This window comes from Rhinatrema bivittatum, chromosome 3 (genome assembly GCF_901001135.1).
Source record: "Rhinatrema bivittatum chromosome 3, aRhiBiv1.1, whole genome shotgun sequence".
In the NCBI taxonomy this organism is placed as follows: Eukaryota; Metazoa; Chordata; class Amphibia; order Gymnophiona; family Rhinatrematidae; genus Rhinatrema; species Rhinatrema bivittatum.
In genome coordinates, this window is record NC_042617.1 from 527,218,547 (window position 1) to 527,246,399 (window position 27,853).

General features: G+C 44.7%; 1 protein-coding gene across 1 annotated transcript in view; it reads left to right on the top strand.

Annotated features, from left to right (window-relative positions):
* DTNB (dystrobrevin beta) overlaps positions 1–27,853 on the top strand; it is a 760,848-nt gene that overhangs the window by 169,840 nt on the left and 563,155 nt on the right. Inside the window, 1 exon segment of the mRNA XM_029596279.1 lies at positions 3,954–4,108. Within this exon segment, the coding sequence (XP_029452139.1) occupies positions 3,954–4,108 (155 nt within the window).

Below are 27,853 nucleotides of genomic sequence, written 5' to 3' on the forward strand. Positions count from 1 at the left end.
TGAAGCTACAACAGGACAAGGGGTCCATGATACTCATAGCCCCATATTGGCCTCGACAAGTATGGTTTCCCATACTCCTAGACTTCTCGATCCGAGAATCCATTCGCCTGGGTGTAGCTCCCAATCTCATAACTCAGGATCAGGACAGGTTGCGCCATCCCAACCTTCAATCCCGATCTCTGACAGCATGGATGTTGAAAGCTTGATCTTACAACCACTCAATCTTTCAATTAATGTCTCTCAAGTGCTTATAGCTTCATGTAAACTTTCCACACGAAAGAACTATTCTTCGAAATGGAAAAGATTTACTTTGTGGTGCACGCAAAAGAACATAGACCCTTTCTCCTGCCCCACACCACCTCTGCTAGCCACTTATGCTATCTTTCAGACTCTGGTCTCCAGACCTCATCTGTAAGAGTACACTTAAGTGCAATCTCAGCTTACCATAACAAGATGGGAGATGCACCAATATCCATACAACCTCTTGTCAGTAGGTTTATGAGAGGTTTAACTCAACTTAAACCACCAATTCGGCCATCTGTCACAGAATGGGACCTGAATCTGGTCTTAAGGCTCATGCATTCTCCTTTTGAACCCATGATTTCCTGTGATCTTAAATTTCTCACATGGAAGACTATCTTCCTCATAGCCATTACATCAGCTAGAAGGGTTAGTGAGTTACAAGCATTTGTCACGTACTTACCCTATACAAAATTCCTACATGACAGAGTGGTTCTCCGGACACATCCAAAATTCCTCCCCAAGGTAGTTTTGGAATTCCAATTGAACCAATCCATAGTTTTGCCCACATTCTTCCCCAGACCTCACTCTCTCCAAGGTGAAAGGGCCTTACATACCTTGGACTATAAACGTGCGCTAGCATATTACTTAGACCGCACTGCAGTCCATAGGAAATCAACTCAAATCTTTGTATCTTTTGATCCAAACAAACCAGGTAATCCAGTGGGCAAACACTCTCTCCGACTGGCTAGCAGATTGCATAGAATTCTGTTAAGAAAAAGCAGGCCTTCCACTCCAAGGGCAAGTAAAGGCGCATTCAGTAAGGGCAATGTCAACCTCAGTAGCACACTATCGTTCAGTGCCAATACTCGACATATGCAAAGCAGCAACATGGAGTTCTCTTCACACCTTTGCAGCTCATTACTGTTTGGACAAAGAAGGACGACAAGATTCAGCCTACGGACAATCTGTCTTAAAGAACTTCTTTCCAGTATAATCCCAACTCCTACATCCAACCTGCTGTGATTTTTGGCTGCCTCATTTTTACCAACAATACTACAATGTTGCTTCACTACAAAATGACTCAGTCAATAGCTTGCTAATTACCCATATTTTGAGGACTAGCATCCTGCTTGTCCTGGGATAAAGCAAAATTGCTTACCTTGTAATAGGTGTTATCCCAGTACAACAGGATGTAGTTCTCACGAAACCCACTCTCCACCCCGCGGAGTTGAGTCCGATACGTTTTATTATTTTATTTTTTGCTAAAGCTTATTGCTACATATGAGACTGAAGGGAGACCCCTGTGTCTGAGAATATCATGGCATGCTCAGTGGGCTCAGTGTGCCAGAGAAAAGTTTCTAGAAACTTTGACAAAGTTTTCCGTGATAGGGCTTCATCAGTGACATCACCCATATGTGAGGACTACATCCTGCTGTCCTAGGATAACACCTATTACAAGGTAAGCAATTTTGCTTTGTCTGGCCACAATATGGAACTGAAAATGACTGTTCATGTAGCTATCTGTGCTGCTCAACCACATGAGGTCACAGGGAGACAATTCTGGTTGCATTCATGATTTCTCGATGAAAACTGGAAGCCTTTCAGTAAAGAAAAAGTCATTATGTTCCCACTAACTTCCCTTTGGTGATAGACCCACAAGGCTGTAGGAACCTATTTGTCCTGGTAAGGAAATGTTTTTAGTTCGTCTTTCATGTCCCTTCAGAAGTACAACACTGTACACTGATGGTCATCCATAAATAGATATATATCTGTGCAAGTAGTAATGTAGAAACGACTAAGAAAAGTGTTTTCCTCTATTTCTCTTGCAACTGCTTTTGGTGTATATTCCCCAGGGACAAATTTAGACAACAAAAATTGCCTTCTGGGTATGTAAGAGTAATGTTATAATTGTACGTTCAAATAAAGTCTGCAGATACCTGTCCTGAATTTTCAAGGCAAACCTATGCGAATAAGTTGACTTTGAAAATTTGCAGGTAATTGGTTTAGTATGGACGCAGATTAACTTGCACAAAGTTACACCTCTTCTTCAGAGAGCGTAACTTGTATAGGTTAATTCACATGCATGCTTTTTAAAGTAGAAAAGTATTCACGTAATCTCTAACTCTGCTCCCAGATTGTCAATAATTTCTGGACTCAAAGCCAGGGCAACAAGAACACTTCAACTCAGCAAGAGGTTTTTAAATTTAATTTATTTGGCTTCTTAAAAGACAAGTGTTCCTGTGAGATGCGATATGCCCTCTATCTGTAATAACTAGCATCTCATCCAATACAGGAAGAGAACCTTCTTTTATAATTAAAACATACAGTATTGCCGAAACTTCCAGAAAGGTGTAACCGCCCACAAACACATGATGCTGTTGTCATGATAACCTAGTATGCATAGAAAATGCTTGTGAGGCCACCCTTCATTCATTTGTAAAAATCATATTATTTACTTGTCTTTCCTGAAACCACCCTTCTACCATAAAAGTTCCTTTATCACCCTGGCTTTGATGCACTGTGTTCTTCTGTTCTTCTCTTGATATTCTTTGTTGTGTAAACACATAGCCAGTCTCTAGTTTGAATAGAAGCTCTACATGCATTCCGTTTTCTGGAGCCAGGACTTAATTAAAACTGTAACCTTAAAGAAGAATCTTTTCACCTGGCTCCTGTCCGTTGAGATATGAATTTGTAAGACAAAAGCCTGCATCCTGGACCCAGCTTCCCTGTATTATGGTGCAAACATTGTCATTGATGCTTTCCTGGCCTGTAATTATAGGCTTTGCAGAGCCTGCCAGTAGGTCTATCTCAGGGATATTCTGCAAGTCATGCTCAGAAAGGCACTCAAAGTTCATTCACCTCTGACAGGCCACAGTACAGCAGAGGCGTCTGGGTATTTTTCCTTCCTAATATTGTGTATCTGATCAATCATATTCTTCAAGATTTACATAAAAGTACTTGTGCATACACTGAACTTTGGGTTATTTTCTAGCAGGCATTTATGTGCATCAGTTTTATCTGTGCAAATGGCTTTGAAAATTCAGCCTAAAGAAAAATATCAGAAAAAACTGTTTTGATAGTACAGATTAGTTCACTATTTATCTTAACAAAATCTGAAATTTTGTTTCTTGTACTATGTATATCCTATACATTTGGCTTCAGCTTTCATTGTCTACATTAGCGGTCAGTGCCTTTTCAAAGAATAAAATGTCATTGCTTTGTTCAGAGTTTTCGAGCATCTTAGTCTAGCATCTCCTGATGCCACTTCTCAATTTTAGTGGGTTGGTTTTGGGGGGGGGGCAGCAGTTTTCTCCTGTCCCTTAGAGCTTCTAGCTCATTTGGGCTATGGATCTGGCACCATAAACCTTCATTTACAATTACTCTGGTATTTTCCCCCATTTTATATATCCCTCTTTAGCCCAGTGACAGATTTTGACTAAGTCCATGCACCAGGATGCCTTCCAGAGTCCTGCAGTCATGAACCTTAAATCTGGCCTTTAGGTGTCATCGTTGTGCAATGACTGGGATTTCTCTGGAGAATGGAAGACCTGACCTTGGACATGAGCCCAGGTCCTCTGCATGGCAGTCGACAGCACTGCCATCATGCCACTGGCATAGTCTTGTCACTGGGTCACCAGAATAGCCCCTCTGTTTTTCTTTAATGGAAAGTCTTTGACTTTTAATTTTATTTCAGTTTATTTTTCTTGTAGATATATTCTCTCAGATGTCTGATTCCAGTGGATTAATGATATTTACAAAATTTGATCAGTTCCTCAGAGACGTTTTAAAGCTTCCAACTGCCGTCTTTGAGGGGCCTTCTTTCGGTTACACTGACCATTCTATACGTGCATGTTTTCCGCAACAGGTAAGAAAAACAAGGCTAAGCAAGTATTTTCTTAAAACTGATCCTCACTGTTGGATGTGATAGCTTGTTTATGACATAGTGATATTTAGGAGATACTATGTATAAGAATTTAAAATGATTTTGAGCAATGGCAGCAAGGTATGCTCATCTTAGATAAACTTTAATAATGTTAGTGCAACTTGATTCCCAGGGCCTTTCCTACCTGCCTTAGAACTTCCAAAACAAATTTTTATCTCTATCACTTCTATTACTTTCTGAAGTACCAAATCTAGGGATGATTCCCTTGAGCAATTTCTTTGCCACTGTGGTGGCATCAGCGTTGGTCATCAGGAACTGCATAGTCCACCAGTAAACATGCATACCACCGCCAATACATATGAATACTGTAATACATTTAGCAACTAAATGAAGACCATCTGCATTCTCATGAATGGTCCCCAAGGAACATTTGAATGCAAAGGGGCCACCAACAAACCTTTCCAAGCTTTATACACAGCACATGTGCTACAGCTCTGAGTCACTTGTGAAACAATAGATCCAATTTTAGGGGCCCATTAATGCGATTGTTTCTCATGCATCTCCCCTCTGTTGCTCATGTGACTGCATTGATGAGCAAGATAGGGCATTAGTATAGCTGGGGCCACTGGGAGGGCATTTGAGCCAATCCTGGGAGGGCAATCTTGATCCTGGGAGGACATTCCCAATCAGGAAACAGGCATGAGGGTCGCCATCAGGGAGAGGTGACAAAGAAGCAGGATTAAGGGGAATAGATCTTTAAACAATATTTGGAGAGCCCAGTAAAAGAAACTCATACTTGGTCTGTCAGGCACATGAGAGCGATTGAGCCTTGGAATTCTGAGACAGAATGGGAAACATATAGATGAAAGGTTTATCTAAGACAAAAATGGCAGGGTTTTCAGAGCTGCGATGCAATTGCTTTAAGGTAGGCTAGAAGAACCCTAGAAACAGGAATTAACTGTTAATAATAAGCAGTTGGCCTCTGCTTGTCACCAAGGATCTGGGTGAGAATGCAAGAAGTGATTCCCTGACTCTCATGACAAAAGAGAAAAAGGAAATGAGTAGTCTGACAGACCCAGGGCTTGTTCAGAGGTAAGGGACTATTTAAGAGAAAAGAGTGTCTGTACAGCTTCTTCTGTCCAGAGAAGAGAGGATGGTGGTGAGTCCTTAAGATCATAGATGGAGTGAGTAAGAAGGGCAACATCAAGGATCCAAAGCCTGCAAAAGTTGCTTTACAGTTGTAGGGCAGAGGAGAAGTAAAATGGTATTTACCCTATCCAGGGTCAGTACTCTTTCTCTTTGAGAGAGAAAACCCAAATTGATAACAGAAGTGGAACACAATTGCAGTTTACTTTGGAAGCCTTCGATCTTTTTCAGCCAATTGTAAAAGCAGGTATAAAGTGTCAGGAGTGGCAGAAAGGGAAGGAGAACAAAGATCAACAACATACTGCAAGAGCGTAGAGTTAGAAGGAAGCACAAAATCTGAAAGAATGGAGTGCAGGACTTTGGAAAAGATAGAGGAGTGAATTAACACCTGAGGCTAATGGATCCATTTTTACTTCTGTCCTTCAAAGGTAAATGAGAAAAGGTACTGGAAGCAGGGGGTCAGTGAACACACAAGAATGTGAAGCATAAGTCTACAATGGAGGGGGTATTAGATTTAAGGTGCACCTGGGAGAGCATGTTATAAAGATCTGGGATTTCAGGAGCACAAGGCAAGACAATAGAGTTAATGGCCTGGAAGTCCTGTACAAACCAGTGCCAAGAGTTTGCATGGGAAGGATGGGAGTGTTGCAAGGACTGGGCTTCAAGGGTTGGACCAGAACAAAGACATACTGTTCAAAGAGTTTGGCAATGATGGCTTTAATGCCTTTCAGTGCATGGGGACTCAAAGGTACTGTTGGAGGGAAGGGAGCTTTTGGTAGAGATAGTCACAGGGGAATGGCCAGATGGCTGATGACATTGCTAGGCATGTCAGGGTTTGATTAAGACACAGGTACAATGGCCATACTTCATCAATAGTTTGATTGAAAGAAACCTAGATCAAACATACTGTAATCTGTTTTCCTGTTTTTTGCTATGCAGGAGTTAAAAAAAAAAAAAACCAAAAAAAAAAACCCAAGATAGCTAAGCAGGTGGCCCTTATTGGGAAACAATGAATGAGATCCAAGCAGCTCAATAGGATTCAGTACAATCCTTTTCAGACCCAGCCCTTAGGATTAGGGATATCATTGTGCCAGCAGAGAACTCTTTGCTGGCTAGAGTGTGCTGTTTTCCCTTTGGGCCAGTGTGTCTCTGGTTGGGTGTAAACTAGCCCACAATACCTGGGGGATAGAAACAATACTACTTCCTGCAACTCTTCCCTGTGGGAATGACTCTTGAGGGTTCTAGCCTGCTGCTCCCACAGCCAATGATTCTGCTGGTCCTTAATTATTCTTCCCTCCCCAAGGGGGACCTCTGGGCATCCCTATGGACGGCCCCTTAGATTCACAAATTATTTTTAGACTTATAACAAGTATTTCATATCCAACCTATCATCTCACCAAACCAACTTAAAGCAAAGAGTTGCAGAATTCTTATTGACTGCAGCTAAAAAATTAAAGCTAAAAGAAAAGTTCCTAGCTCAGGTGAGTTCTTACTAATTAAAATTGTTTTCCTTTTCTGCTCTGGCAGGAATAAGTCTTTTAGGCATTATATAACAAAAAAACATAAAAACTCCAGCCAGAATCAGTCATACTGGAATAGAGCCACTGTCTTAAACTGTTGGATCTTTAGAGTGTGCTGGCATAATCTATCAGCATCTGATTAAGGCACAGGCACAAGTGACATGTTTCAACAGTTTTAATGAAAGAAATGTAGATTAAATATGATCTGTGTTCCTGTTTTACAATATGCAGGAGTTAAAAGTAAGAAAGCCAAGAAGGCTTCCCTTATCTGGCAATGATTGGGTGAGATCCAAGCAGCTCTATAAGGTTCAGTGTAGCCCTTTTCCGACCCAAGATTAAGGATAACATTGACCCAGCAAATAACTCTCTGCTGGGACAATGTACTATTAAGGGTAGGTTTCCCTTTTGGCCAGCGAGACTCTGGGTATAATCCAGCCCACAATATCTGGGGAATAGAAACAGTACTTTCCCAAATCTCCATTCCTGGAATAGCTCTCACTGGAGGACTTCAGTCTGCCACTCCTACAGCCATTGGTTCCATTGGTCCTTATAATTTGGCCCACAGAGTGGCAAGGACAATAGCCAAATCCAACACTGTAGGAGAAGTAGAGAGTTGGACTCAGAGGGACCGATTCCAAATGGGTTTGTGTCATTAGGAGGGTTTCTGGAGTGTGTGGCTGAGATGGTGGTAGCTGGAGGAAATACTCCATCAGGGGGTACAGAAAATGGTGCAACAGAGCGTATAGAGAAGGTCTTGGCCCAACAAGTTTAAAGGAGAGGAAGAGGATAGAAGGAAAGAATAAAGAGGTAGGTAGGTCCAAGGGTGACAGGGACAACAGGTAAGGTCAGAGAGGGAGTCTGGTTAGAAATTCTCCCATTACTCGCTGGGACTCAAAGGAAAGAAGTAGGCTAGAAACAGCTTGGGTTTGGAGAGTGGAGAATGAGTTCCAGTATCAATGAGATATGCCACAGGCTGGCTGGAGACTGTGAGACACCAGAGGTTCAGAAAGAGACATAAAAGTCAGGGAGCGTTTTTTGGTGGTTGCCACTAATTCCTAGCTGGATTTAAATGGTGTGGGGAAGGAAGAAGAAATGAGGCGGGAGCCCTATGAAGAGCGTGGTGCACTGTGCTTTCCAGTATCCAGACTACCCACAGTGATAATAGGAGGCTTGTCCTGTGGGCTGTCAAAAATTGAGAAAGGCAGTGGGAGACCCCTACTTCTGCCTTTACTTCTTGCTTGTCCCTGTCTCTGCCTTGTCCCCTCCTGGACAGAGTACTTTCAAGCTGCTGTATCTGTAAAACCATTAACTTGTGCTCTAATCCATTGCTAGAAGTATTCATCTGATCAAAGCAAGCTTGCATTATATATCGCACATTTCGAAGGTGGTTTAAATGACCATGCCACATACGTGGTCGCCACCCTATCCATAAAACAGGATGGGAGCCCCTGCATGAAAAAGGATGTGAGGAATTGGGGAGCATTCTTAAGGGTTCTTCAACCCTAAGCGGTGAAAAACAAATTTAATTTAAAAGCTTTTCTATACCGTCGTTTAGTAATGTACCATCACAACGGTTTACATTTAGGCACAAAATGGGTTTGGTTTATAAGTTATCCATGGTGTGCCAATATTTGCGGTTATAGTTCAGTAATATACTCTAATTGATAAGTGGGTTGGGGTTACCATTTATATGATTGTTTGGATAATCATATATGTGTATACTGTTTTTTAATTTAATATTTAATTATGAGTAATAAAATCAATTTTTATTTTTATATCTATATGTGACTTTCAGCTGTGTTTGTTCTTATTCAGCGCCTTCACTGTGAAATGTTTTTTTGAAAAGCCAAGTTTTTAGGCTTTTCTTGAAGAGTTTTAGATCTTTAATTAGTCTTAGTTCGAGTGGTAGTGTGTTCCATAGTAATGGTCCTGCCAAAGATTTAGTTAATCTAATTCTAATTCAGTTAATCTACTAACGTATTCAGAAGGTTCTTCTGATGCACCCATTTTACACCTGGAAATTCTTTCTCAGTCAGTCTTCAGAGGAAAGAAACACTTCTGTAATTTTACTTGATAATTGATCTTTTAAGTTCTTTAAGCTGGTCCCCTGTAACCAGCTGCTCATCCTGTGGCCATTGGGCTGCGATCTTTAATTGGTTTAACAGATTCCTTGGCTGAGTTACCCTGAAGAATTGATCAAAATCATGGAAATTGGGGCGATACATTTGGGGCAAGGTGTCAAATTTTTCAAGCCACAATACTGGCTCCTTTTGCATAACATTTCACAAGTTCTCAAGCTTTTCTTTTCTTTTCTCTGTCTACTTTATCCCATCAACCACAGAAGCTTTTTATCTCTTAAAAGCTTACCATATCAAACAGAGAGCATCACATTGTACCATTGGGATGTGGAAGCCCTTGACCAGCAAGGTGCCCTTCAAGTGCACAATCTTTTATTTAAATCAAAAGTACATTCAGGAAACTGAAAGGTAGGATTATCACATGTATAAATATTATACTTGCACAAGTAAAACACATCATGATGGCAATAATTAACCCACTTGTATCTGGCTGGCATTCCCTTGAAAGGTTCGGCTTTGGAGCAGTTTCCGCCCCTCTTTCACTCCCCTTCTGTGTGTCTTTTGTATCAGTTAGGCTGTCATACAATGCACAAGGGAACCCAGTCAAGCAAAAAAAAACAAATCAAAAAACTGTTTCTTCGTGTCTAGACAGATAAATCCAGAGCCAGTGGGTTATACACTTCTACCAGCAGACATCACAGTATATGTACCCCTGCAGTGACATCAGTTTGCCAGTTTTCTCAGTCTCCAGCAGATGGTAGACATGCCATCTCCCTACTGGGGATTGCTTCGTTTAGTCCTGGGGGAATTCTGCGCTATTGCGGAGTGCAGAATTACCATTTTCTGTGCAGAATGGAGGAGACCCTGGTGTGCTGCAAGTGGAGCTTGTCCTGCTCGCGGTGAAGATGAAGGCTTCTTTGTGCCGCGAGCGGAGCCCATCCTGCTCGCAGCAAAGATGAAGGCCCTGGCATGCCGCAAATGAAGCTTGTTTCACTCGCGACAAAGATGAAGGCCTCGGTGTGCACAGCCCCGGTGAAGATTGAGCAGGACCCAGTGAGAGTGTTTGTATGTAGAGGGGGGTGTGTGTGTGTGTAAGACTGAAAGCTGGGGGGGGGGTGTGGTGTGTGTGAAAGAGAGCATATGTGAGGGTGTGTAAGTGTGGGTGCCAGACAGAGGGAGCCTATGTGAGGAGATTGTGAATGAGGGTGTATATGTGTCAGAGATTGTGTCCTGGTATGTGTGAAAAAGGGATTGTGTGTATGTAAGAGAGGGATCGACTGTGAAAAAGGGGTTGTGTGTATGTAAGAGAGGGATCAATTGTGAAAAAGGGGTTGTGTGTATGTAAGAGAGGGATCGATGGTGAAAAAGGGGTTGTGTATGTAAGAGAGGGATCGATTGTGAAAAAGGGATTATGTGTACGTGTGGAGAGGGAGCCCTTGTGAAGGGGTGTGTGAGAGAGAGAATGGGAATCCTGTATAAGGGGATGTGTGTGTGAGAGAGGGACAGAGGGAGTCTGTATGAGGGGCAGTACTGAGAACATAAGAAATTGCCATGCTGGGTCAGACCAAGGGTCCATCAAGCCCAGCATCCTGTTTCCAACAGAGACCAAACCAGGCCACAAGAACCTGGCAATTATCCAAATACTAAGAAGATCCCATGCTACTGATGCAATTAATAGCAGTGGCTATTCCCTAAGTAAACTTGATTAATAACCATTAATGGACTTATCCTCCAAGAACTTATCCAAACCTTTTTTGAACCCAGCTACACTAACTGCACTATCCACATCCTCTGGCAACAAATTCCAGGGCTTTATTGTGCATTGAGTGAGAGAGAATTTTCTCCGATTAGTCTTAAATGTGCTACTTGCTAACTTAATGGAATGCCCCTAGTCCTTCTATTATTCAAAAGTGTAAATAATCGATTCACATCTACTCGTTCAAGACCTCTCATGATCTTAAAGTCCTCTATCATATCCCCCCTCAGCTGTCTCTTCTCCAAGCTGAACAGCCCTAACCTCTTCAGCCTTTCCTCATGGGGGAGCTGTTCCATCCCCTTTATCATTGTACTCTTGGGAGTTGAGATAGAATGGAAGGGGGAGGGAAGAGATACTGGCAGATGGAGGAGTTGGTGTCTGAGAGGGCAACGTGACCAGGGGATTAGGGAGAGAGTGTGGAAGAGACCCTTAGTGAACTTGTAGGGAAATTCTGCTCAAAAAATTTAAAATTCTGCATCTTTAAGTAATAACTTTTATTTGTATTATATTTTAAATTAATTAGACTCTCATGTATATTGTCATTTTGACCAATATAAAGTATGCAGAATTTGACCAATATAAAGTATACAGAATTCCCCCAGGAGTACAATTTTTAGGAGAAAGAAAGAAGGAAATTTTAATTTGCCCTACTTTCCTGCAGTGATACCAAATGGTCCCATCCCAGTTGAGAATTCCTGAGGTGATTTCCATGGTCCCAGAGATGCCTTGCTCTGGTAGCTGTTTTTGTTAGCCGGCATGGACTTAGCAGTTAAAACAGCTGAAAAGCAGCGGGTGCAGGAAACCAAACGCGGTGGTGCCAGTGTGTGCCTTCTCTCCCTACAGCTGGAGACCGTCACTGTTCTCAGCCGGGGTGAGCTGAGCTCAGGATTAAACTTTAAAAAAAAAAAAAAAAAAGACAAAAGGGGAGGGTTTTTTGTAAGGCTTCTTCCTTCCTTCAGTCTCCGTGCTTGGCGTGCTGATTCAACGTTCGTTCCTGCCCCCAAGGAAGGTTTAAGGGACGTGGGCAGCCTGGCGGTTTGAGCAGCCCTTTTGGGCTATGCCTCACTCTTAAGCTTTTCTCTCTGCACTGCGTGGTAGGCTGCGGTGGCATTTTCGTGCGTTTTTCCTGTGCGTTAGGCTGCACTCTGCAGGCCAATCTGTTCATGCAAGTGCGTCTGGCTGTCCATATAGGTAGTGTGTCCAGTTGGACGCTTACTTGGGCATCTAGGTGGTAGTGCTTAACTATACGCACAATTTGGGCTGCATTGAGGGCGCTCAAGCCCAGGGTTGTATGCCTAGGCTTGGGATCCCTAAGTTTTGGACATCTAAATTTTGGATGCATGAATTCAGCTGAACGCACACCTTTCAGTTGCCTGTTAAGCGTACTGACAGACTGATGGCGCCTATAGCTAAGAAACCTAAGTGCCCCTCCCTCTGTGCTGCCTGTCATATTTGGGCATCTCAGCCTGGCATTTCCTCTAACTTGTGCCAGTGCTGCTTAGAGGGTCAGGGAGAATTACCTTCATCTGATTTTTCTAAGCCTGATTATTCCCAGCCTGATTAAGGGCCTGGGTAAAGACATGTCAGGAGGGGTGCCTGACCTTGGAACTCCCTTAACTAGTTTGTCAGTGGGAGAAGGTAGTTCAGTGGGCACAACACAGGTGGTGGCCTCTCACTTGCTTGCTACTGCTGTTAAGCGCTGAATTACACCTAGATCGGCAGCAGGTCTTCCCTATAGGGATCCGGATGGCACGGATGTTGAGGCCGATCCTTACTCTCTGAAGGATGGGGAAATTCCTCTGGGACTGGAACTGTATAGGACTATGTTTCAGTTCTTTCATAGAGATGATATTGGCTCTGATTTGCTGGGATTACCTGGAGCTAATACCATGTCTGAGCCAAAGAAATATTCCATTTTGGCTTCTTTGCATAAAGCCTCTTGTGTTTTCCCTGTTACGGAGGCCATTCAAGAATTGAATGATCTTGAGTGGGGTACCCCCTGGAGGCTAATTTCAAAGGCTTGTACCCCTGAAGTCAGTGATGAGAGAGCGGTTGCATTTTTCGAAAGTGGATGTGCTTGTGTGCCATTTCCAAGCGGACGACTATCCCCGTAGAGGGAAGAGTGACCCTGAAGGATGCGTATAATAGGATTGAGGCCATCCTTAAACAAGCATTGAAGCAGTGGCAATAACTTTTTAGATAGCTTCTTGTTCTCTGGTCGCTTGCTCCTTTTTACTTCTCTCTCCGGAGGTCTATGAATCTGGAGTGAATTCCAGGGCAGTTATGGAGCCAGCAGGCATCTTTTTGGCAAATGTGGGCTGCGATTTGGTTCGACTTCAGCTAGAGGGGTGGCTTCGGTAATAGCGGCCAGGTGTCAGTTATGGCTGAGAAATTGGTCGGCCGATGGGACCTCTATGGCTAACTTACAAAATTGTCCTTTAAAGGCTCGCTCTTGTTCTTCATGAAGAACGGACTCAATTTTGTCTTATGGTAGGGCTCTTGAGAGGGCTCACTTGCTGAAGCGTGGATATTTTACTGCAATGATTGCCATCTTGCTATTGCATGAAAGTTTTCCCACTTCTTTAGCCTGTGTGTGGGTTTGGTGAGTGTTTGATGGTTGGTGTGAAGTTCGAGGGTTTTTCCTTGTTAAATTAAGATCCCACTCATTTTGGAGTTTTTGCAGGGTGGGTTGAATAAAGGGTTGGCCTTTAATTCCTTAAAGGTGCAGGTAGCGGCCCTTGCCTGTTTTAGGGGTCAGGTGAATGGTGGACCCTTGTTGGCTTAACCAGATGTGGCCCACTTTTTGAAAGGAGTGAAACATCTTCGTCCTCCATTGTGGAGTCTTATTTTGGATTTCTTAGTGGGCACTACATTTCCTCCAATGCATAACCTCTCCTTGTGGTTACTGACCTTGAAAAACTGTGTTTCTAGTATCAATTTATTTGGCATGTAGGTTATCTGAGCTGCAGGCCTGGTCTTGCCATGAGCTGTTCCTCCGATTGACTCTAGGGGCGATTCAGCTGCATACTGTTTCTTCTTTTTTGCCAAAAGTGGTTTCAAAATTTCATTTGAATCAGACCATTTCCCTGCCTTCTCTGGATAGGGAGAGAGATGCGGAGGAATATCGCCTATTAGGGCCCCTGGATGTTAAGAAACATATCTGGAGGTTTCTAGACCTCTCGGGAAGATAGATCGCCTGTTTGTTCTCCACGGTGGTAGTAAACAGGGTGAACCATCTTCACGGGATACCATAGCTCACTGGAATAAGGTGGTAGTCACAGCCGTTTATGTGGATGCTGCACTGACATCAGGCCTCCAATATTCTCTGTCTACAGCAGATGGTGGATGTGCATCTCCCTACTGAAGATTGCTTGATTAAAAAAAAGAAAAGGCGAAAGGAGGAAATTAATTTCTCACCACTTCTCCTGAGCTGATACCTCCCTCAGACAAGTTTTCCTGCAGATTCCTCCCTTAGTGGAGTGCCTCAGTCCGGTAGCTGGTTTTTCTGGTGTGGACGTAGCTGTCAAGAAAATTAGCTGAGAGGCTAGTGGGTTCAGGAAGCAGAGCACAGCGGTGAAGGCATTAGCCCTCTTCCACCCCCCCCCCCCCCCCCGCAGCTGAAGACCGACTCTATACTCTTCTGAGATGGGCTGAGCTCAGGTAAAGAGTTCTGTTATTTGGGAAATGGTAGGGAGGAGGGGAGGGGGTTGCTGGTGACGCTGGAATACTGTTTAAAAGCTTGACAGATTTGTTTGATTGTAAATATACTGAAAAAATTTAGGCACGTGCTGTATCATTGATCTGTCTATTATGATCTTTCTGCCAATAAAGACATTTACAAACAAAAAAGAGGAATCATTTTAGTGATTCCTCTCCCCCTCGTCTGGTCTTCAAGCCTTGGCACGGCAATCTGACGTCCATTCCTATCTCCGTGGGGGGCTTGGGAAGTTGTGGCAGTTTTGTCGGGTTGAGTGGCCTTTTGGCTAGGCCTATCAGGTTTCTCTGGGATGCCATGTGGCAGGCTGTGGCGGGGTTCACGCGCTTTCATCTGTGCAAGTCTGCCTCAAAACTGTCTGACATCCTCTCGTGCCTGCATGCCCAGGTTGGGTGTCTGCATGGACAGTGTGATTGAGCGTCTACGTTTTGAGCGTCTAAATATTTGGGACTTATTGGATGTCCTCTCTCTCTATATATAAAGACCTCATCCTTGGGCGTCCTAATTTTGGGCATCTTATCCAGGCTTATCTTGTATAGACGCACAGTTGGACACACAATTGTCAGATGCTTGTTTGTGAGCGTACTGGTATTGGGCGTTTATCCATGGTGCCAGTAGCAATGAAGCCTAAGCACCTTTCGATTTCTACTGCTTGCCATATTCTGGCATTACATCCTGGCATCTCCTCTAACCTTTGACAGCACTGCTTGCAGGCTCAGGGAGAGTTGCTTCCGACTGATTTTGATAAGCCCAGCTCTTCCCAGCAGGATGCAGGAATGGGACTGCAGGGAGACCTGTCAGAAGTTTCACTTGGTTTTGGGGCTCACCTAACTGGATCTTCAGCTGGGGAAGACAACTCAGTGGGTGCAAGACAGATACCCCCTGGTTTTGGTATGGATCCAATTTGGTATGGGTTGAATTTTTTCAGGGGTTGTAGTACTTTCTACAGGCACATTCGGCAGAGCCATCCATCCTAAAAGTTCTGGATCGTAGGCTGTGGAATCCTGCAAGTCTGGTGCTATAGGTAAGCATCAGAATGTCTAGGCCTGCTGTGGGTCACGCTGATATGGACCCAGATGGCGCAGATAATGAAGGCGATACCTGCTCACTGGAGGGGAAATTCTTCCGGGTTTGGAGCCATATAGAACAATGTTGCATTTCTTTCATAGAGATGAATTGCCGGCTCTGATCTCTCAGGTACTCAAGATGTTGTGAGTGCCAGGTGCTGATTCCATGTCTGAGCCAAAGTTGAACCCCATTTTAGTTTCTTTGCGTAAATCATCATGTTTCTTCCCTTTAGAGCTATTTGATCTTGAAGGGGCACTCTGGAAGCTAATTTTAAAGTGGGACAAGCCTTGGAAGGGCTGTACCCCCTAGATCCGGCAGCAAGAGAGTAGTTGTGTTTTTTTGAAAGTGGATATACTGGTGTGTGCCATCACTAAGTGGACAATAGAAGGAAATTTAAAAGTGAACTAAAAACCTGGCTATTCATAAACGCATATAATTTAACTTAAAAACACAGAATATACAGAACCACAAAGGCATGAAGGATAAAAGGCAATTGTAGCACAAAGAATAAATCAACTGAGAGAATACAAGATTCTCAAGCAACCCCAGACTTAGATGTGAAAACTGCCACCCTTATCCAAAATACATACTCTACTCCTGTTGCCCTAGCCTAATTCCATAGGTAAAAGAAACCACCATTAGATAGATGGTAGTTTAATTCCGACCGACAATTACAAACACTGTAACCAATCATTTTGTTTCTGATTTTTGCTGAATTTATAACTATTTTATTTTTTTTATTTATTTATTTGAAAGTTTTGTATACCGACATTCGTTAAGAAAACATCACATTGGTTTCCATAGAACAATAAGTAGCCAACAGGGCTTTACAAAGAACCTGATAAGATAAACTGGGGAGGGGGAGAGGAGGAGGAGGGGGGGGGATTAGAGGGTGCGGGAAACTAAGGTTATGCTGTACATATAGGTTAACATAAAAACATAGTTAAATACAATTAAGATAATTATAGTTAATACAAATATATAGTTAATACAAATATAGATAATGTACAAGTATTGATAATGTACATGTAAACTGTTGTGATCCATACATGGAACAATGGTATATGTAATGTTTAAATAAGATAACGCCGTTGACTCGGAGCTTGTTAGCCCGAGAGAGAGGACGTAGAGAGCCATGCAGTGCTTTAAAAATTGAATGGGAAAGCCACGATTTGCAGAACATCTGAATGAACAAGAAAACGAAAGAAATATGCTCCCCTGATGAAGGAAGAACAAATTTTCGAAACGCAGCTGTGTCGGGAGATAAGTTATAATTTTGTTTCATTGTTGGTAGTGGTTACTTAAAGAGCAAGAGTCGAGCGTCCATGAATTTAAAGTGTGAGAGTTTGGCGTTATTATATACAGAAGATTTACTACGAGAAGAAGCTTACATTATTAAAATTGATTCAAATAATTCCCCCCGAACATAGAGACAAAGAAAAGGGATATTAAACAGAAGTATTCAAAAAAAAATTTTCGGACTCGTACAAAGATTTAAATATCCTAACATGTAAGGTGGAGATAATATTTGATTTTTAGAAAAATTAATATATTGAAAAATATTTAAAAAATTGTTTTTGAATTAATAAAAAATAACATACAAAGGAGGAAGGAGGCAAGTTAATGATTAGACCACAAGAAGGTCGCTACGCCGCGGAGGTGAGCACCCTGAATATGAAACTTACCTCTTTTTCTCCAATTATTTTTCATGTTTAAAAACCATTTGCACAAGTAGTTAGTTCTTAAGAACTTTTTTCATAGGAGAGAGTACGATTGTTGTGCGATATATTTATAATTCTCATCCTAAGCGGAGAACAAAATAGGCGATTAATGTTTAAATAAGAGCCATGGCTACTTCAGTTGCTCATTTGAGAGCTGTATCCAATGAAGATGTCTGCAAAGCTGCACCTTGGTTTGTCTGTACATACCTTCGCATCTCAGAATTGTCTGGACAATCTCTCAGGAAGTGACAGTATTTCTGGGCATGCAGTTTTGTGCAACCTCATCTAATAGACCACTGGGTTGCTTTATTCACTGAGTGCTTTATTATTCAATCCTCAACTTGATACTCCCTAACTGTCATAGCTAATTTAGCCCTGCTTGATGATGTAGATAGTGAATTTGCTTACCATAAATGAAGTTCTCCGAAGAGAGTAGAATTAATTAGCCATGTTTAATATCTGCTTCTTTGGAGAGTAGACTGCCTAACTAAAGTTAAGCTTTACATTGACTTGAGGGGCTCATGGGAGATTTGTGCATGGGAACTCCCATATATGCTCATGAGTAAAATTTTACTGAGTTTGAAAGATGGCGTTGTTCAGCACCATTGGATGTCACCCATGGCTAATTCAACCTGCTGTCTAAGAAGAACTCTGTTTACGGTAAACAAACTTGCTTTTCCTGCTTTCTAAATGTAAAGTACTATATATTCAATCACTAAACAGAAGCAAACTCCTCTCGAATAATCACTCACTACAAAGTGGTAACTTTAGAGAGGGAAAAAGGGTTTTTTCAACTATTTACCATAAACACATTAACTCAGACTAGAGACAATATCATCGACATATGCTCAAAATAGGATTTAATCCGCTGTCTCTCGCCCTCAATGGGCCGCAGGCAGTAGTCAGCCTATGAGCAAAAAACTTTTAATCATTTATTGTCTCCCGTCTAATATGCCAATTTTATCTTTTTTATCTTTTTTAGTTTTTTAATCAACTATTCAAGTTTAATTAAATATAGAGCATCTATCAAAAATCTCAACCGGCTTATTACCCAAAAAAATTTTTTTGAAAACATACTTAGCCAATAGAAGGTCACTCAGATATTCAACCCTTCAGATATTCAACCCGACATGGGCCATGTTTCGACTCGAAAAGAGTCTTTTTCAAGGGGAACGATTACAACGGCTTTCTTTGTTGCCGGTCAAAACGTTACTGGAGTATCTAAAAAACATTAAAAAACACACACACTCTCAAAAGTCATATTCCACACCAGAAAATATAAACGAATCACTCAGATTCAAAGTTTCACATGGATTACTCCACTATATTGAAAAGATTTTTTTAAAAGAGGATTATAGAAGAAAAGTATTCACCTATAATACAATTACCATGGATTAGTGAGTGGTAATTGTAATATAGATTTAGATATCATAATCTGGTTGATGAGGATGTTTGATACATGTTTTTTGTGTACTGTAAGCACTGGAAGAAAATCATTTTAAAAATCAATGCATATTATTTCCATTATGTAAACATAACACGCTGTTTTATACTTCAACACTGCAGCATTTCTGCATGGATAGTTTACTTGGCTTCTGATCTACACAACATCAGAAGCCATGTTCAAATGGACATGGAAAATACATTTTGTGCTCAATACAAAGTCTCATTTGCTACTGAGGAACATGTAAAGTTTTTTTTGTTTTTGTTTTTTTTTTCTGGGACCTATGTGTTTAAAAGGAGCAATTTTTAAATTTTAAGTATGAGCTTGCAGTCTCATGAGCACCTTTGCAAAGGGAAATCCTGCCTTTCTAACGGAAATCCTGAAAATTGGGTCAGTTTCACATAATGAGTATCTAATATCCATGAACATTTGCATGTCCTTTGAAGTAGGTGCAAATGTATACATGCAAAATATGCACAGGTCTTTCAGAGTGAGAGCCCTGCATGTACTTTTCCTCCCCCAACCTAACCCTGCCCCTGTTTTGATGTTTACACAGCAATGGTTTGTTTATCTATAGTGAGGAGAGGGAGGGCAATTTTCAGTGGAGCCTTTTACTCAGCTTGCTTTATTTACATTTTAGATTTTATTTGGATTTTAGATTAATTACTCACCTTTGCCAAGTCTGAGCTCAAGGTGCTCTACAATTCAGTTACTGTAGTTAGTTATGTATTTATGTCTTCATCTTTCCCATATAAAGCCCAAGATGGTTTACAGTAATATAATGTGTTTTACAATCCTATATGCTAAATGTGGTTTTAGACAGAATAAGTAAATATAAGTTCTTGGACAGACCTTAAAAACAAACATTTATAAAAGTAAAGCAAACGATTTATAAGATTGAGGCGATACATAAACAAAATTAAAAATAGGTGCAAAAAATGCCAACTGTTAACGTGGACAAGTACATGAGAATACTAGTTGGCATATTGTCAGACCAATTATACTCAAATAGGTAGAAATCAGTTAAAAGCAGTAGCAATAAGCGAGTTTATGAAATCGTGGATATTTTGTAGTCTGTTTTGAAAATTGTCTTCTAAATCTACAAATGCATTTAGAAATATTGTGCCATAGTGTTTCTAAAATTAATTTCTATTGTCAAAAACATGATTAAATATAAATATTTATTTGTTGCAGTACTTTTTAAAGCAATATGCCCCTGTTAAACTTTTTTTTTGACATTTCTTTATTCATAGTGGCTCCTGTTGTCATTTTGTTTCTGACCATAAGGCAGCATTGAATTTTTCCAGGTTCTTTTATGTGAATTTTCAAGCAAGACAAAACACATAGGAGCCTAGTTGCTCAGATGAAGATTCTCCTAATTTAGGTGGCCTTGGCTGAGAATAGCAATCTAAATTAAACACTTCCCCCTTTTAATGGAGAGGTTGTCCCTCTGGCAGGATTAAAAAATGATACCAGGGTGTATACCACTGCACCCCCCTTCCTGTGAACCACTTTAACAATGTAAAACCGGGGTGCAACATCCACAACAGAATCTCTCCGCCCTTCTGCTGCTTAAAAAAAAACTGGAGCCTGGCAACCTCTTCTTCCTGATGGACTATGAAAGTAATGGGGTAAGGGGTGGGAGGAGTCTGGCCATCCTCTCTAGTGACCTTCACAACAAACCACAAACAACCTACCTCAAACTTCTCGAAGCCAGGCCAAGAGGGAGGAGGCCATAATTGTACTTCCCCTCAGTTTGATGTCGCAAATGTCTCTGATAACTATGCAGGAAGTTTGAGGGGGCTTCTTTATTGTAGGGGACAGTCAGTCCCCTTCTGTCCTATTTTTATAATCTACTGGGAGGCAGGAGGATCTGAAGGGCAGTGGCTACTGGTCCTCTAGCTAGAGTTTTTAAAATCAGCATGTGGGATGGAAAATCTGGGCATCTAGAACAGCCCTAAATTTGGCAGTGCCTAGATTTGGCTGCCAAAGTTAAGTGCTTAGTGCTGAAAATTGGTGTTAGGTACCTAACTTGCTTCCACTGACTTGTCCACCATCCCTGGCAATGCCCAAGTTTTAGGTGACTAGTGTAAGTAGGTGCCTAAATTTAGGAGCTCAAAATTGGTTGTTTCCTAGCGTGTAGCCAGATGGACTCAAAACGAATGAGTATAGTATGCTCATGCTAGCAGTTGGAGTCGGATCTGACGTCAGCACGGGTATATATACCCCCACAGGAAGCATAGCAACTCAGTAATTTCCGTCTCCAAAGCTGTTTGGAGAGCCTGCACGCTCGCTGAGCGTGTTTCCAATCTACTTTCTATTTTCTAGTTTCTATATTCTTCTTACTAAATTTCTACAGCAACATCGAGGCCCGCACTCCTGCGGTGATACCCTTGGGGTCCCTCCCCCAGTTGAGTTTCCCGGGGTGATTTCCGCGATCCCCCGGATGTTAAAGGCCTTGGTCCGGTGGCTGAATCGCGGCAGGGACGTAGCCCCCGGGTGAGAAGGGCTCGGGCGTGGCGAAAGAGGCGCCTCGGTCCCGGCGTGGACGAGGCAGCGGGTGCATTTCCTCAAGCGCGGCGGTGAAGGTATTTCCCCACTCCCCCCGCAGCCGGAGACCGCCCGGGTTCCAACCGGGAAGCGCCGAGGATCAGGTAAGGCGTACATCTCTTACTTTTTGGTCTCCGAAGAACGAGGATCGGTGGCGTTGCCCCCATGTGGCACGCCGTGGAGGTCGCCATTTTGTCTGCCTTGTTCAGGTATTGAGCGCCCATGATAGGCGCCTGTCTATGCTTAAGCGCATATGGGATATCCTTGAGTGTATATTGCATACTACTGAGCACATATTGTATATCAATGTGCGTATATTGCTGACCGCAGACTAATGAGCGCATATTGGATAGCATTGAGCATATATTGCTGACCGCATACTAATGAGTGCATATTGGATTTCATTGAGTATACTGCTGCCGCATATTATTGAGCGCCTGTTGTATTAAGCGCCTGTTGTGTTAAGCGTATATTGCTGCCGCATATTATTGAGCGCCTGTTGTATTAAGCGCCTGTTGTGTTAAGCGTGTATTGCTGCCGCATATTATTGAGCGCCTGTTGTATTGAGCGTGTATTGCTGCCGCAGATTATTGAGCGCCTGTTGTATTGAGCGCATATTGCTGCCGCATATTATTAAGCGCATATTTTTTCAATGGAACAGAACGCCTCAGCGTCTTCGGCGGCGGCGCCTCCTGATTCAGGTATTACAGCCCTTGGCCTCTGCTCAGCATACCAGCTTAGGGCCACGCATAGTGAGGAGCCAGACTCCCTTTGTGCCCAATGTAAGGAGGCAGTGGGAGCCTCGGGCCAGGACCAGTCTCAACCACGGTTTGCTGACAGTTCCCCAGGGGCCACTCCGGATCTAGCGGGCAGTCTCGAACAACCTGGGATCCCAGGGGATCTGGTACCCCGACGACTCGAGACCGCTTCCATTTCCTGGGTGGATCTCTTTAAGGGGATCCATGCTTTTGTACAGATGCAGTCAGCTTCCCGTCCAGGCCCTGCTGCTCCGGCCGCTGCGGTTGTTACTCCAGCTGATCCTGCCCCTGGACCTTCGCACCCTTATGGGCACCCGCCTCCGAGCAGTCCGGTTCAGACGGACCCTGATGTCTCGGAGGACGAGTCCGAACCCCCGGAGGAGGGGGAACTTCCCTCGGGGATTGAGCCATATCGAACCATGAGGCGGTTCTTTCCCAAGGAAGATCTCGCCGACCTGGTATCTCAGTGCCTGGCAGAGTTGGATATTACAGGTCCCAGCACTACGGCGCCCTCTACGCAGAACCCTCTGCTGGAAGGTCTTCGTCCTCCAGCCCGCCATTTTCCCTTCTTGCAAGGAGCACAGCAACTGATAGATTTGGAATGGGCTGCACCAGCGGCCTCATTCAAAGGGGGTCGGGCCCTGACGGGCATGTACCCTCTGGAACCGGCAATCAAGGAGATGTTGGCGTGCCCTCAGGTGGACGCCTTTGTCAGTGCTGTGGTCAAGCGCACTACCATTCCAGTTGAGGGGGGGGCGGCCCTCAAGGAGGCTCATGACTGACGCCTAGACGCCATCCTGAAACAGACCTTTGAGGTGGCAGCTCTATCTTTGCGGATCGCAACCTGCTGCACAGTGGTGACGCGTTCCTGTTTGTCACAGGTCAGGAACAATGCTCCGGCAGCAGACATGGAGTCAGCTCTCTCGTTCCTCACGGATGCTGCATCCCACCTAGTCCATACAACAGCCAAGAGGGTCTCATCCTCCGTAGCCGCCAGGAGGCAGCTCTGGATACGGAATTGGTCAGCCGATGTGCCTTCGAAGACACACCTCACCAGAATACCCTTTAGGGGTTCTTTCCTGTTCGGCAGCGACCTTGATAAACTGGCCAGCACATGGGGCGCCTCTCCAGTACCTCGACTGCCGGAAGATCGGTTCAGAAGAAACCAGCGCACCTTTCCAAGGCCCTCCAGAGGTAGAAGTTCCCAGCGCTTTACTCCCTATAGGAGTCGCTACCAGGCGCCTCGTCCTCAGGCCAGGAACCAGGCCTTTCGGACCAAGCAGCGCAAGAGGGGAGCCGGCTCGGGTTCAGGTCCTGGCCGCGCCTCACAATGAGAATCAGCCGATCCATCTGGGGGATGGAGCCATAGGGGGCAGGTTAACCCTCTTCTACCCCAGATGGGTCGAGATTACGTCGGACCAGTGGGTCCTCGCCATCATCCGAGAGGGGTATTATCTGGACTTCCATCATCTCCCTCCGGACAAGTTTGTGGAATCTTCGTGTCCAATACACAAGAAGGCAGCATTGGAAGCTATCCTTGAGAGGCTCCTGTCCTTGAAAGCCATTATCCCAGTACCTGCTTGGGAAATGAATTCTGGACACTATTCCATTTATTTCATGGTACCCAAGAATGAGGGCACTTTCCGGCCCGTACTGGACCTCAAGTCAGTCAATCGATACTTAAGGGTCCCGAGGTTTCGCATGGAAACTCTGCGCTCAGTCAAGATCGCAGTACAGCCAGGAGAATTCCTCACGGCCTTAGACTTATCAGAAGCTTACCTGCATATTCCGATCCATCCGGATCATCAGCGCTACCTACGCTTCATGGTTCTGGGACGCCATTTCCAATTCCGGGCTCTGCCCTTTGGGTTAGCCACGGCGCCGCGGACCTTCACCAAGGTAGTCGTAGTGGTAGCAGCGGCGCTCAGACGGGAAGGAATCCTTGTCCATCCCTACCTAGACGACTGGCTGATCAGGGTGAAATCGCGAGAGGAGAGCCATCGGGCTACCAACAGAGTAATCGCCCTTCTGGAAAGCCTGGGATGGGTAGTCAACCTCAACAAGAGTTGCCTACAGCCTTCCCAATCACTGGAATACCTGGGAGTCCAGTTCGACACCCAGGCAGAACAAAGTCAGTCTCACTACCAAGAGAAGGTTAAAACTTCAGATGCGTCTCCGGTCCTTGATGGGAGCCAGCCGGCCCATAGCTTGGGATTATCTGCAGGTTCTCGGCCTCATGGCCTCCACCCTGGAAGTGGTGCCCTGGGCAAGGGCCCATATGAGACCTCTACAACACTCCCTGCTCTCTCGCTGGAGCCCCCGCTTCCGGAATTATTCCACGCACCTACCTCTGCCGGCCAGAGTGAGGACCCAGTTACGGTGGTGGTTGCAGTCCAAACACATGAGCAGGGGGTTGAAGATGTCCTCCCCCACGTGGACTCTGCTCACCACAGATGCCATCCTGAGCGGCTGGGGAGCACACTGCGTAGAACTCACCGCACAAGGGCGGTGGAACGGAGAAGAGTCAGGGTGGAACATCAACCGTCTAGAGGCACGAGCAGTCCGGCTAGCCTGCCTGCAATTGGCTCACAGACTGAGGAACAGAGCAGTCAGAGTGATGTCCGACAACGCCACAACGGTGGCATACATCAACTGCCAGGGAGGAACCAGAAGCCGACAGGTATCTCTAGAGATAGCCCTGTTGATGACTTGGGCAGAGGCAAATCTTCAGGACATCTTCGCAGTCCACATTGCCGGGAAGGACAACACCACAGCAGACTTCCTCAGCAGAGAAAGCCTAAATCCGGGGGAATGGCAGCTGTCACCCACAGCCTTCCAGATGATTGTGGATCATTGGGGGATTCCGGACATGGACTTACTAGCGGACAAGTCCAATGCTCAAGTACCCAGATGCTTCAGCCGCAAGCGAGATCCGTTCTCACACGGGATCGACGCCCTGGTTCAGCCATGGCCCCCAGGGACTCTGCTATACGCTTTTCCTCCGTGGCCTCTGCTGGGCGCCATCATCCAGAAGCACCGGGGCCTAGTTCTTCTAGTGGCACCAGACTGGCCAAGAAGACCTTGGTACGCAGACATGAGAAGACTACTGGCAGGGGAGCCCCTTCCCCTGCCTCCTCTCAGGGACCTGCTTCGTCAAGGTCCCATCCTCCACGAGGATCCGGCTCAATTCTCTCTTACGGTCTGGCCATTGAGGGCTAGATTGAAGAAAAGAGGTTACTCGGAGCCCGTGATAGATACACTCCTCTGAGCCCGCAAGTTTTCCACTTCCCTCACCTACGTAAGGATCTGGAGAATATTTGAAGACTGGTGCGATACTCACGACACCAATCCACATGCGACCACAATTCATATTGTTTTGGATTTTCTACAGGATGGGCTTCAGAAGGGTCTCTCCCTCAGCTCCATCAAGGTTCAGGTGGCTGCGCTGTCTTGCTACGGTCCCAGGAGGGATGGCAAGACCGTTGCCACGCATCCAGATGTTTCTCGCTTCCTGAAAGGAGTCAAGCACATTCGTCCACCACTCAAGTGGCCAGTGCCTCTGTGGAACCTTAACCTAGTTTTGGATTTCCTCGCGGGATCCACCTTCAGACCCCTTCGGGGCCTGTCTCTCCGTTCTCTAACTTTGAAGATGGTGTTTCTGCTGGCAGTGTGTTCCGCACGCCGCATCTCTGAGCTACAAGCGCTGTCCTGCCGTGATCCCTTTCTGAGAATCACTCCGGAAGCTATCCCATCTTCGCACGGTTCCCTCCTTTCTACCTAAAGTGGTTTCACAATTTCACCTCAACCAAACCATATCCTTGCCTACCACGGCTGGTTTGAAGAAATCTGAAGAAGGGCGTTTACTACGCCATCTCGACATCGGCAGATTGCTGCCCAGATATCTGGAATTGACACAAGAAGTACGAAAGACGGACCATCTGTTCGTCCTGCACAGCGGAAAGAAACAAGGTGAAGCGTCCTCTCGGCCCACCATCGCCCGCTGGATTAAAGAAGTTATCAGAGCAGCTTACGTAGAGGCCGGGAAGTTGCAGCCTCTACAAGTCAAGGCTCATTCTACCAGAGCCCAAGCAGCATCTTGGTCAGAATCCAGGATGCTGTCGCCTGCAGAAATATGTAAAGGGGCGACATGGTCCTCCCTCCATACCTTTTCCAAGTTCTACCGTCTGGATGTCCAGGCCAGGAAGGACACAGCATTTGCGAGGGCAGTCCTACACGGTCCTCAGGCAGCCTCCCACCCAGGCGGGGAGGAAAGCTTTTGTACATCCCATTCATTCTGAGTTAATCTGGCTACATGCTAGGAAATGTTGAGATTACTTACCTGATAATCTCTTTTTCCTTAGTGTAGACAGATGGACTCAGCATCCCGCCCAGGCTGCCAGTTTACATGGGTTTCGCCGATTCAAGGTAGGCCATGTCCTTTTGCTTACATAAGATCGTCCCCTTTGCCAGGTGTCGACGCCTTCCGGTTGTGAATGCTGGTTGTCTCCAGCTCCTATCAATCGGTCAGGGGAATCATGTTTCACTAATTCATTGAAGGTCAGTACACACATATCCATAACAGCTTTTGCAAGGAAGATTACTGAGTTGCTACGCTTCCTGTGGGGGTATATATACCCGTGCTGAAGTCCGATCCATCTCCAACTGCTAGCACGAGCATACTATACCCATTCGTTCTGAGTCCATCTGTCTACACTAAGGAAAAGGAGATTATCAGGTAAGTAATCTCAACATTTTTCAAAGTGGCCAATTTAGAAGTTTAAACCCTGTCAAAATGAACCTCTTTATGTATATTTTCAGCAGTGACCACATTTCCACATGGGATGATAAAGGCCATTATCCCAGGAAAAGCAGGATGCTAGTCCTCACATATGGGTGACGTCACTCACGGAGCCCTAATGCGGGAAAACCTCTGGCAAAGTTTCTAGAAGCTTTTAACTGGCAGCCTGGGGCTACTGAGCATGCCCAGCATGCCATGATATTCCCTGCCACAGGGGTCTCACTTCAGTCTTCTTTTTTCTGCGCTGCCATCGACATCGCGGTCCCAGGAGCCCTGTGAGGTTTTCCTCACAACTTGACAGAAAAAGTCAACACTTTGTTTAAAAATTTTGCCCCATTTTGGGTCTCATACTGTTTGTCACCGGATGGTGACAAACAAATTAGCTTCCGCTAATAAATTCAGCGTTTTTCCATCAACGGATGTCGAGTCAAGATGTCATCAGGCTTCAAGAAGTGCCCAGCCTGCAACCGAACAATGTCCATAACAGACCCGCATATTGAATGCGTTCGGTGCCTTGGAGGACAGCACAACATCGCTGCCTGTCCAGAATGCCAGGAGATGACTGCAAAAGGCAGAAAACTCCGCCAAGAAAAAATGGCACAGATTTTTCAAATCCAATCGGGGCCTTCACCGACAACTTCTACAAAATCATCACCAGTAGGCCTTACTAAAAAGATTCTCATCAAGAAAAGGCTTCCGGAGGGTTCGGGCGATGCCTCTTCTCCAACACCCTCCACTTCATCGACAAGGTCGGTATCTGAACCAAGATCGAAGCACAAGCACCGACGGCATCGATCTATCCCGCTGCTTCCGCCTCCGGACGAACCGATCGCTAAGAAGCAAAAGTCTTCCTCAACTTCGGTGACTACGGTTCCAGTATCTATAACGTCGACATCACAGCAAGTATCAACTTCGATTCCTGACTTGACTGTGTTAATTAGACAAATAGTCACCGATGCCTTACAGCATCAAATTCTGGCGTCATCGCCGATGCCGGCGGGATCGCAGATGTCAGCAGTTCCTGCGATACCGGCTTCACAGCCGATGCCGGCGACTCCGCCGACAATGCCGGCGACTCCGCCGACAATGCCGACAGCTCAGTCGATGCCAGCGTATATGCCGATGCCAGCGGTGTCTTCGTCGATTCTGCTGAGGGCTACATCGATGACGTAT